Source organism: Vidua macroura, chromosome 8, assembly GCF_024509145.1.
Source record: "Vidua macroura isolate BioBank_ID:100142 chromosome 8, ASM2450914v1, whole genome shotgun sequence".
Lineage (NCBI taxonomy): Eukaryota > Metazoa > Chordata > Aves > Passeriformes > Viduidae > Vidua > Vidua macroura.
The window spans coordinates 30,700,801-30,713,350 of NC_071578.1; the positions used below are offsets into that span (position 1 = coordinate 30,700,801).

The window sequence follows — 12,550 nt, forward strand, 5'->3', positions numbered from 1 at the left end:
GTGGAGACTGTTAACAGATTAATTAGTCCATGTTGCCACTAAATTGTATAAAGGCTTCCTTGATATTTTTGGGTGTGTGTGTAAATTCTGAGTAAATCCTGAGCAGGAAGGCTAAGATGGTAAGGTGAAGAAGCTAAGAGGAGCATGAGATAGAAAAAATAAATGAGATTTTCTTCTGTCAGGATGAGCACAGGTCCAAATCCCAGAATTTTCATGATCATTCTATAGCAATGTGTCAGAGATAGCTCTGTTTAAATCTCAAATCCTTCTAGAACAGCCCAGATAATGCATTCTTGTTATTTATTAATTATTACTAATGTTATTTAGATCTGCCCTTATACACAAGATCAGATGTAGAGATTTCTCCCCCACCTGTGCTATTATTCCATGGCAGAGCTGCTGCATTCCCAGGTATGTTGCACAATCCAGCTGCAAACTTTCAGGAAAAATAATTCTGTTGCCTGTGCCTGATCAATAAACACATATCCTTAAATAGTCCACCATTTTATAATAAGAAAATTGAAAAAATCACCATTTTGTTATATTAAACACAAGTGTGAGCAGCAGTTGCCTGGGTTGGTTGTGGGGTCAAAGATTGGTGCAAACATAGAAGACCTGAAGATAGCTCCTAACAAAAAATTATTATTTTTGTAAGAGAAGTGGGAGTTTTCTGGAGAGCTGGACAGTCAGTTGTGGAAAATGGCTGGCTAAAGTACTAATCACTAAAACAACTTTCACATCTGGGAGAAGGGAAGAAGAGGAGCAGGTACTGAATAGCACAAAGAAGAAACAGAAGATGAACATCTGTGAAGACACAAACCCTTGGCTGTTAAAGAATAACACAAAGCGGCAACATCCCTTTGTCCATGATCAAAGGCAGTGACACACAGGCTTCACCCGCACCAACCAAAGGAAAACTGTCCCAGATTTCAGATAGGTTTGGTCTATGGAAAACACACAGTCAGACCACGTGGAGGTGGCCAGGGCTGTCCAGCCCTCCAGTGATGCCTCAGGTTTAGGTTTTCTATGTTTCAGATTTTGTGCTACTTTAGTGTGCAGTTCTGAGCTTCACATTAGGGGATGGTGAGCTCACTTTACAGAGTAGGGAGACAAAACAATTCCTTCTCCAGCTGGGGACCAAGGACAAATGATCCAAATCTCAGGCCCAAGCACATAAACAATGTGGACTAAAGGGAGAAAAACAAGCAGGATGGGACTGCATGGGCTAAAGCTGTAATTGGAGAATTAACTCCAATATGCAAATGGAGCAGAACTTCTAAAAGTGAGAGGGCCCGTGAGCAGTCGTGCATTTTGTGACCATTTTGGTTCATCTTGGGTGCAGCCCTGGCTGGGCTCTTGTGCTGCCCAAGGTGGATTCACTGAGGATATCCTTGTAATAAATCCCTGCTTTATTCTTTAACTCTGTCTGGCCTCTGTTCTAGGGCAGCCTTCTCAAGGCCCCAGCAGGACACTCACCCCGTCGGGTCTGCCGTCTGAGGCCGTGACGATGAGGATGTAGCGGTCAGTGCTCTCTCTGTCCAGGGGCTTTCCCAAGGCCAGCAGGCCAGAGCTGGGAATGAAACAAGACCAGGACACATTAGCAGGGCACCTGGGAGAGGTCTGTGAGCTCCACCACCTTCCTGACACCAAGGCTCCTCTTTGTAGGAGCTTTTAGGCTTTCTGTGGGTGAAAGCCAAGAAAAGCCATGAGCCAATTCCTAATGCTCTCCACTTGGATACAGGAATAATCCTGGATTAAAACATCAACCTGTCTCAGGAGGTTTGGGTATTTAGGTTCACAATATTTCCCTCACACCAAATTAGAATTATTTTGCACCAGAAATTAATAAACCTCAGGTTACTTCTGTCCCATCATTTATTGTGGGAAGTCAGCTCACCAACTTCCCTTCCTCTGCAAGGAAAAGGATACTTTGGATTGCAAATAATAATTAATAGCTAGTAATAGGTAAAATAAAGGGTGGTGGCCAGGTACAGACCAATCTGGTGCTTACATTTCATAACAAACCCTCTCTTTCTCACTCTATTTAAGTTGGAATTCAATTTAAGGAAAATACAGTTCTTAAACAATGCTCAAAAGGCTTTTTGCTACAGGCTAAACCATAACAAGTCAGGAAACTAAAGCAAAAGTTGTCCCTGCCATTAGTCAGGAGCTGACAGGTAAAAGGGTTTTAATTAATCCCTGGCCACTCTTTAAAATGGAATCTTTCCACCTCAGTGAGTTTCCCCTACCTAAAGTGTTTAAAATAAATAAACAGTGGCCAGTGACAAAGCCCAGAGTGGAATTTGACTCACAGAGCTCTCATTAATGGCTGACAGCCCCTCAAACGAGCAGCTGAAGGTGTCTGAGCACAACCCTTTTCTCTCGGCTCCTCCATTCCCTGGGCTGACAAGTTCCAAGTCTGTTTTCCAAGGGTTTCCCACTTACCTCTGAGAGAGATTAAAAACTTGTTGAGGATCTCCATTCTGAATAAGGTATTTGATGGGGTCGCCCTCTCTATCAAAAGCCTTTAGGGAAGGAAAAAAGGGGATAAAATTCAGTCAGTAGCAAATATTTCTTCTCTTCCCTTCTATGCAGAAACTGGGGAATTAAGTTTTAGGAAAGTTTCTCACAGGGATGACAACAATCCCTATTTCTAAGGCAACTCTGGGCTACTCAAGATAAAGCTGGAGCACATCAGAATTCCTATGCTGCACAGAAATGACAATATCCTGAATGCAGGATAATAATTACTATTAATTATTAGTAATTATCTAATTATCAAATTACATCTACATTCAGCAGCATGAGTATGAAATTCAGTCTTTAGTTATTTACTTCTATTTTTCTGCAGCTCCACACTGATTAGACTGAACTTTCAGTTTCCTTTCTTTTCATTCTTAATTTCCACTTATTATGAAGATCTCGCTTTCTGTTATCTTATTAGAATCCCAGATTTTGGCTGATGCTTCAGTGAGTTCTAACTGCAGCACTCACCCTCCAAAATAATTTGCTTCTTGGAGTGGGTGGTGAAGATCAGGGTAAGACCTTTAAGAACAGACATTAACAGCACCAAAATGAGGATATTCTACCTATTAGGTGAAAAAAAAAAAATCTTTAAAAAGTTGAATAAACTACTTTTGATGTCTCTCCTGGTGACACCTGAGGCCTTTCCTTCTGGTCTAGAAGAGAAGAGGCCAACCCTCCCCTTGCTCCTGTCAAATTGTTTCTGTGGACCACAATCAAAGGCTGCGTAGCTTTGAGCTGACTACCTAAAAAGCAATTTCTGAGATAAAAAGCCAAGAAAAATAACAAAAAACCCAACTCAAACGTCCCCCAAAATTAAGAGCAGAAGCACAAACCATTTAAATGTGCAGGCAGAGCAGGGAATGCAGTACCAAAACAACTTGGTTTAGCCAAATAAAAAAAAAGGGGCTAAGACAGCTGGAAAGGATCAGCACAAAAAGCAAGAAAAACTGGATGGAGACACAGTCAGAAGTCAAGGCTAAACTGGAATAGAAACAGGAGAGAACACAAAGGATAACAAATGTTTAAGTTACAGAAGGAACCTGAGGAGTGGTTTGAAAAACGGAAGGGATGATGTTGAGAAGGTCAGAGAGGTAAAACTTCCCCCATTCCAGCTCCAAACTAAATTAACTGGGGGAAAACTTCAGCTGAGAGCTGGGCAAGAGTCAGGCAGAGAAGATGTTCATAAACAGAGCATCTTTGAATCAGCTGCTGAAATTCAAGCCTAGTGAAGTCCATCTTGATGTATAGAAGGGCTGGAGCAATCTCAAAGCCATCAGAGATTTTTTTTTTTCTTGGGTACTCCCGGGGAACAAAAATTCTGGAGTGCAAACCCAAGGTCTATCCTTCATGGAGGAATGAGCCAGGAAATCAGGCACCAGGCAGGTGGAGGCCAATTCCCAGAAACCCAAAAATATCCAAATAATTTTAAGTTCCCTGCAATGCCAATATGCAGAGGGAAGACACAGAACTGAATTTCTCTAGCACAATAGGATGCTGAAGCAATTTAATCTGATTTTCCAACAGGACAACAAGTCTCCTGAACAGGGCAGAAACTGTGGCTCAAAAAAACAGCTGAGCCATGGTGAAGGCTTTTCCTACTGCTTGTTGGGACATTTTCCCAAAGGAGTTCCAACAACAGTGTCCAAGTGGAGGGTGGGATTAAGCAAGAATTAAACCCATGATCAAAGTGAAGGCCAGGCAGTAGTGGGCAGTGCTGGTACTGACTCAGTTCTGCTCAGGTGTGTACAGCTCTCCCAGCACTGATCAATATTCCCATCCACAACATCGATGACAGACTGGGAAAATTGTTTATAAATCCCATGGGTGGCACTGAGTGACAGGAGGTGTGGGTGGAATTTGGATCTCCTTGGCCTGAGGATATGAATAGTCAGGATCTGAGCCAAGAACACAAAATGCCGCAAGCACTGGAGGTAGACAATGGGAGGAGCTGGCACCTCTAAGGGCTCTCCTTGATCCTGAATCACCAGAACACCATGGTTGCTCAAGTCTTTAGCCCTTTGTCCTCCTTTTACCTTCCCTGCAGGGCATCCTGCCCTCCTTTCACATTAAGTTGTCTCAGGGGTATCATTATTGTCTGCATTCTCTCATAGCAAGTCAGGGGGCTCTCAGGAAGCTACAAAATCAAAGACTGGCCGTTGTTGATTTAATTTTCTCCTTATCCCCACAGAAAATCTTTTTTTAAAAAAGGGGGAAAGCTGCTTTTAAAAACTCCTGCTTTTAATCATTGTTTTATAAACTCCTGCTTTCTTAAAATGCAAAGAACATAAAGTTCTTGTGTACAGAAGAAAACCACTGAAGGCGAGGGAGAAGAGCAATCTATTCCTGATTTTTTCCAGATCAATGGCATAGAGTGATTTCATAAATTGCACACAACAATTCCATGTTGCCTCCTTGTTCAGCACATAACTGGACCCTGCTAACAGCCCTATTTGTTCTGCAGGCTCCCAGAAAAATGACAGCATTTGCATATTTTAATTAATAATGGCTGGCAGAACATGAAGCCATAAACGCCTCCCAGGCATGCAATAAACTCTGAGGTTTATTTACAAATTAATGCAGTGGAGATCATTTAATATTGCATTAATCTCAAATGTTGTTAATTAAAACACCAGTCAAGACCAGCCGGGTGCATTAGAAAATAAATAATGGGATAAGAAAGAAATAAAGCCCTCCATCATCAGCATAAGAAATTTTAATGGACAAGAAAAAAGTGAATTTTATTTTTCCAAAGTCTAAAGGCTAATTTAAAGCAGCTACATTTGCATTGTTTCTGACCCTAATGTTTTGTAGATCTTCAGATTTGATAATTTGGGAATACTTGAAAAGCTTTGCAGGCTCTCTCCAGGATTTTGCAACTCTCCTGCTGTATGCAGAACTACCAAATTATTACTAAGAGAGAACCATAAAAGCATAATTTCTAAACCTGCACCAGCCCAAACACTGATTGGATTGATAAGACTCAGGAAAAGAAACATCAGTGTGAAAATTTACAGATGAAAAAACACTTGTGCAGTATTTGAGGCCTGGTGATATTCCACGTCAACGATGGAACACAGGCAAAAAAAACCAAACCAAGGTGCCTATTTGTGAACTTTGTGTCGCCTGGAAAAGGCAGCACAGGATTTCAGAAGCTTAAATACTCTGTTTATGAATGGTTAAAATGTCCTGGTGGATTTTACACAGGAGGGAATAAAGGAAAATGAAAAGAGAAATATGCTGCACACAAAAGTCCTTTAATACAGACGAAGGTTTTAATCCAGGACGAGGGAGGTGGACTTGGAATTGGGTTGGGAGGGATCCTTAAAGCCCATCCAGTGCCACCCCTGCCATGGGCAGGGACACCTTCCACTGTCCCAGGCTGCTCCAAGCCCTGTCCAACCTGGCCTTGGGCACTGCCAGGGATCCAGGGGCAGCCCCAGCTGCTCTGGGCACCCTGTGCCAGGGCCTGCCCAGCCTCCCAGGGAGCAATTCCTTCCCAGAATCCCATCCATCCCTGCCCTCTGGCAGTGGGAGTCTATTCCCCCTGTCCTGGCCCTCCAGACCCTTGTAAAAAGTTCCTTTTTATCTCCCACATTTCAGGTTGAGGACTACCAAACCTACAAGAGATACAGTGCTGGACTAATCACCAAAGCTACAGCTAAGGATATTTGGGATTTAATAATCAAGTATTTTTCATAAAATGCAGGATCACCGAGGCTGGAAAATCCCTCCCAGTCCATGGAGTCCCAGCTGTGCCCAGTGCCCACCTTGTCCCCAGCCCAGAGCACCGAGTGCCACCTCCAGCCCTTCCTTGGACACCTCCAGGGATGGGCACTCCAAAGCTCCCTGGGCAGCCCCTGCCAAGGCCTGAGCACCATTTGCATGCAGAAATTCCTGCTGCTGTCCAAGCTGAGCCTCCCCTGGCACAGCTTGAGGCCATTTCCCCTTGGCCTGTCCCTGTTCCCTGGCAGCAGAGCCCGACCCCCCCCGGCTGTCCCCTCCTGACAGGAGTCGTGCAGAGCCACAAGGTCCCCCCTGAGCCTCCTTTTCTCCAGGCTGAGCCCCTTTCCAGCTCCCTCAGCTGCTCCTGGGGCTCCAGCTCCTTCCCCAGCTCCCTTCCCTTCCCTGGCCACGCTCCAGCCCCTCCAGGGCTCTCTGGCCAGGAGGGCCCAGAACTGGACACAGCCCTCGGGGTCCCCCAGCAGGGCCAGCCCAGAATGGGCTGCCTGAGGTTTAGTGAAACATTAAAGCAGATTATTCCATTGGAGTTTCACTTTCCAACCACATTTAAATCCCATCAAATCCCTCAATTCTAAAGCCTGCCAAGAGGTTTTTTCTGCCTCCAAAGATCCCTCAGGCCCTCAGCCAGAGATTTCAGCACCTGCTAAGGAAACACAAATGTTTCTGTTTCTCAGCATGTTCCTGGCTCCTGCTACTCTTTGGGGCTTCCTACCCCAAGTGTCTCTCACCAGCGGGGAGAAGGCTCCTGAACAACCTGTCCCTTCCACTCCTCATTTCCTGCAGGCACCACAGTTGTGCCAGGAGTTAATTGGCAGCACTGAGCTAAATTAGTCATCCTCCCTCAGCACAGGTGAGTGTATGAACTTAACCAGCCAGAATAATCCCAGTCTTTCAGCAGGAAACCATTTTAGCAGGAGCTTTCCCATCCACCTGCTCCAGTGAGTTAATTAGAGCTCCTTTATTTCACTACTGCTAAACACAGCATTAAGTAAGTTTCTCACCCCTCAAAAAAGCACCTCAATAAAGAGTTCCCATTTATCTCCTGATTTTGGACAGCTGTTTTTTTGGGCAGAATGCAATGCAGTAGATAAGGAGCAGTAAATAAGTGAGGAAATAACTGATTTTTTTAATTATTAATGCAACAAGAGGAGGTCTGGTTCTGCTGCATGAGATGAGGGATGTTCCTGCTCCTGGACCTGGCCAAAAGCTGTTGCATGATCCCTGATCCCATGGCACAAGGTCTATGGGACTGGCAGCACTGGGATCTCTGCTCTCTCTCAGCCTGTTGTTACACACACCAAGGGGTAGAAATATCTTCAGGCATTTTTCAAAAATGACAGGGTAGGGAAGGCAAATTGCCAGAAATCTTGCTGAAATTCCCCATGAATGAGGTGCTGAAGCTCCTCTGATCTGCTGGCAAATACAGAGAGAGATTCTAACACAATAAATCAGAGTCCTTTCAAGTTCCCAGTCACTCACAGAATTTTTTTCAAATATAATTATCACAGAATCCCAGAATGGAAGGGACTTTGAAGATCAGTTCATTCCAGCCCTTGCCATGGGCAGGAACACTGTCCCAGGCTGCTTCAAGCCCTATCCAGCCTGGCCTTGGACACTTCCAGGGAGCCAGGGGCAGCCACAGCTTCTCTGGGCAGTGCCATTTGCAGCCTACAGCATCTTTTACAATATTTAAATCAAAAAAAGAAGTAACAGAAATAGCCAAGTGAGCCCTTTTTCTCTGCAGTCCGTGTAAAGAGGGCTGCTGATCAAAATGGAACAATTTTCAAATCCCTTTGAACTGCTGCTTTTTTTCCCCTGGATGAAAGGACTGGTTTGTGCATGGCATGGACACAGAGGGCAGGAAGGTGGGGAAGGTTTCAGCACCCTCAGGGCATGCCAGAGAAGCCTGGGTACCTGCAGGTTTAGCAGAACAGCGCCGATCCGCATGGCCTCGCTGACTTCCAGGCTGTACATCAGCTGCGGGAAGCGTGGAGGGCTCTGGTTGTTGGGAGGCAGCACCTCGATGTAAACAGTGGTGATGGAGCTCCTGCAGTGCAAAGGGGGAAAAGCCAGTCAAAACCAGTCAGAATCAATAAATCCAATCCACAAGGCAACCCACAATGGCTGCTTTACACTCTGTGCGTTCTCAAGCTCTAACAGCCTCCCTTTGCTCCTCAGAAAGCTTCAGGACATATTTTTCCTTCTGGATCAAACGGAAAGCAGGCTGCCACATGAACAGGAAGAAAAGCTCAGTAATTTTCCCCAAAGCAGCCCAAAGTGGTGTACTTTCAAAAACAGAGCAGTGAGATATCAGTGCACACTCCACAAACAAACAGCTCCCGATGCGCTGTGTCCTCTGCAGGAGCAGCTCAAATGCCAGGCTGGGAACTGCTCCTGCCACACACAACAGCCACCCCTGGAGCATCCCTGCTGGCAGCCAGCTGGCTTCCTTTGCTTGGAAAAGAGGGAGCAGGGAATGCTGGCAGAGAGGGAAATGCTGGGAGAAGAGAAGCACACAGCTCTGCTGCGATGCTGTGGGTCAGTAATCCCCACTTCAGAGCAATAAATCCCTTTTCAGAGCAGTGGCAGTGCAGGAGGCTACAAACCCCTGGCAAACCCTTCAGCTGCACTGAATCCTTGTCCCAGACAGACTGCAAACAGCATTCCAGGTGGAATACTGAAGGTTCTTTGGGACACTGACACTGAAGACCCTGCACAAACCATCCTGATATCCACTTGATATCCAACAGCCTCAACTTGAGAAAAGGAGCCAGGAGTCCCCCTGGAGATGGAGGATTAAAATACTGACTTCAAGGGATCTTCCTCTTGCCTCTCTGCTCCATAATCCCACCTGCCTCCCCTCCTGGATGTCAGCACAGCATCCCCACCCCAGAACAAACCCCTGAGAAGAGCAAGTGCTGTGCTGGAGGTGTAGCTTTTCCCCTCATAAATCCTTGGACAAAGTTGATAAATCTCAGTTTTAGAGCTGCAAGAACGAAAACAAAGGGATTTGACCCAGTTTTTTTGGAGGTGGGGCAGGAAGAGGGAGAGAGAAGAAAATCATGAACCCAAAGAGCTGCTTCTTGCAGGGCTAGCAAACTCCAGAGCTGTTTTAGAGGGTCCTGCCCAAAATTACCACAGATTTATTGTTGAAACAGCTGCTGTATTAACTGAGAGAACTCATTTAACATAAAAACAACACATTACTGATCAATATTTTTAATTAGCTGCCCAAAGCTGTGGCTCAGCAGAGTCACCACTGTGCTGCTGGTGTTTCCCACTGCCCTTTCCCAGCAGGTTTTGGAGCTCTGGGTCACTGACAGAGCTGGGCAGAGCCAGGGCTGAGAGGAACGTGTTGGAGACTGTCACACACCCTCTGGCCATGCTCCAGGATAAGAAACTGCTGTCCAGAAGGATAAATCACACCCCCAGGGGAGGGACTCTGCCCCTCAGGGCACATCCACACACACAGTGACAGGATTCAGTGCCAGGACACAGGGAATGGCTTCCCACTGCCAGAGGGCAGGGATGGATGGGATATTGGGAAGGAATTGTTCCTTGGGAGGGTGTGTGGAGACCTCACAGCTCCTTCCAGGGCATGAAGGGGCCACAGGGAAACTGGAGAGGGACCCTGCAACAGGAACTGGAGTGACAGGACACAGGGAATGGGCTCAAACTGCCAGAGGGCAGGGATGGATGGGATATTGAGAAGGAATTGTTCCCTGGGAGGGTGGGCAGGCCCTGGCACAGGGTGCCCAGAGCAGCTGTGGCTGCCCCTGGATCCCTGGAAGTGCCCAAGGCCAGGCTGGATGGGGCTTGGAGCAGCCTGGGACAGTGGAAGGTGTCCCTGCCCATGGCACTGGATGGGCTTTAAGGTCTCACCCAGCCCAAACCATTCTGTGACTCTGGGAATAGGAAGCAAATTGTCTTTAAATATTTAAGGCAAAATCACAGGAATAAGTACTAATAGTCTGCAATGTAAAAGCACTCTAATATTAAATGGCTTTTTTTGCAATTCCAATCCATTTTTTTATTAACACCTTGCATTTTTCCCACGTGTCTTTTGTGTAGGTTATAGCCCAGTTAAGGAGTTGGCAAATTTTCCTTTGGCATGGGAAGGGGAAGGAGATGGAGCTGAGCCAAGCACTGCAGCTGGTGTTTGCAGGTGAATACACAGAGACCAGTACAGCATTTGGGAATTGCAGAGAGCTCCCAAAATCACTCCAGCATGGAAAAACAGCTTTTGTGCCCCACCAGCTGATTGAAAGTCAACTGCACCTCCATCTCTGCTTAAATTACCTCCACATGGAATCATGGTTTGGGTTGGAAAGGACTCTAAACTCATCCAGTGCCCCGCCTGCCATGGGCAGGGACAGCTCCCACTATCCTAGGCTGCTCCAAGCCCCAAAGTCCAGCCTGGCCTTGGGCACTGCCAGGGATCCAGGGGCAGCCACAGCTGCTCTGGGCAATTATAAAATTGAGGATGAATGGATTTCCATCCATGTCGACCAACCTATCTTGACTTGATCCAGCAGAACCCTGTATAACCAAGTGAATCCCATGTCCAGGAATCTGAGGGATTGTGAAAAGCTTAAAGTCTGACCTGAAATTGTTTGATTTTACAAATGTTGCCATTGTTTTTTTCAAAAAATAGAAACTGTTGTGCCTCAATATAGGAGTGGGCTGCTCAAGGAAAGGGTGAAATCTCCAGCCCTGGCCTGTTTCAAGAAACAACTGGATGTGACACTTGCTGTGGTTAGTTGACAAGGTTGAACTTGATGATCTTGATCAACCTTAACATCTCCATGATATCTCAATAACTTACATGAAAAATTATAATTAGTAACACTCAAACCCCAAATCTCAGTTAGGATACAGCCACCCACCAACATTTTTAAATGTCATTCCATGCAAAAAAACCCCAACAAACCTACAGAGAATTCCAAATTCTGATTTAAATTTGTGTTCACAAAGGCTGCAGAGCTACAGTTCCTGAGCCAGGTTCAGTGGCTGGGTTTTGCTTTGTGCATAAGCAAGGGAGGAGACTGAAATCCAGCCACTTTCCAGGTGACTTTGGTTATCCTGGCAAAGCTTCCCACTTCTTATTTGTCTTGAAGGCATTATCAGAGGAGGAAGCACAGGATCGCAGCATCCATCCTCAGAAATACATATGTTTAGGCAACACAAAGATTTCTCCAGCACAAAAGGAGTTGATGGCAATCAGAGCTGGAGTGTGGAGCTACACCACGGGGATCTCAGACTCTCTGAAGAGGAAATACTGATTTTTTTGCCTTCTCTCTGAAGCACTACACAAAATAAATGTATAGTTGTCCTCAGTCTTCTCCTCAGCACTACTAGAAGCCTGCTACCAGCTTGAGAGGGTTTATCAAAAAAGCAAGCAGGAGGAAAAAGAGAGTGAAATTCAGCCAAGGGACTGCTTCCAGATGTTAATTTCATGAACAACTTAACAAGCTGAATGGACAGTAATTATAAAAAATGTGCACAACAGCATGAGCTGCTTTCTTGGAGACATGGAAGAAGCAGCAGGTCCTGAGGAAAATCCAGTTACTGAAATCCTAGTCTTGTATTTTAGTTCCTTCTTACATTTCCCATTTGAACCTCCCACTTTACTGTTGTGGGAGGTTTAAATGCTGGAACCTCTTGTTCCTCTCTTCATGCTTTTTGGACAAGGAGGTTGTCACATTACCAATATCAGGCCCAGAACACAACAGACGTTTTTTTTGTTCTCTCCCACCTTCATAAAATGACATTTTGGCACATTTAGAACACAAACTCCACAGAAACAGGTAAGCAGGGCTTGATACCTTTGCTGGTTTCTGAACATATAAATCATAGAATGGTTTGGGTAAAAAAGGACCTTAAAGATGATGATGTTCCCCTCCCTGCTTAAATCCTAAATTTGCAGTCTGCTCTTATTTTTCATCTGGGGTACAGCAGAGAATTCTGCCCTTAGGAATTTCGGTCTTAGTAGGGACACTGCACACTCTTCACCTGGAGAGGTTCTCCAGCTCAGCCATCCCATTCTTTGGGATCCTTTTTGCATTTTCTGAACAAAAAGAATCTCCCTTCTCACTTGCTTTCTTCTTTCCACCCCTTCACCTCAATAAGGTGAAGGGGTGGAAAGCGACAGCACAATTGAGAACTTCTAAATAACAGACCATGGCAAGCAAACGAAATCATGAAAACCCAGGGTTGTAAGGGAAATACCATTAAGGACCACAAAGGGCAAGAATTCTCCTGTGTGTGCCACTTTTCCAGAACA

At 45.5% G+C, this 12,550-nt stretch overlaps 1 protein-coding gene across 16 annotated transcripts in view; it reads right to left on the reverse strand.

Moving 5' to 3' along the window:
• PCDH15 (protocadherin related 15) overlaps nt 1-12,550 on the reverse strand; it is a 331,935-nt gene that overhangs the window by 120,405 nt on the left and 198,980 nt on the right. For all 16 annotated transcript variants that reach the window (XM_053984471.1, XM_053984472.1, XM_053984474.1 and 13 more), the window contains 3 exons: nt 8,182-8,314; nt 2,446-2,525; nt 1,477-1,570 (listed from right to left, as the gene is read on the reverse strand). In XM_053984471.1, the coding sequence (XP_053840446.1) occupies nt 1,477-1,570; nt 2,446-2,525; nt 8,182-8,314 (307 nt within the window). The remainder of the gene's footprint in view (nt 1-1,476; nt 1,571-2,445; nt 2,526-8,181; nt 8,315-12,550) is intronic.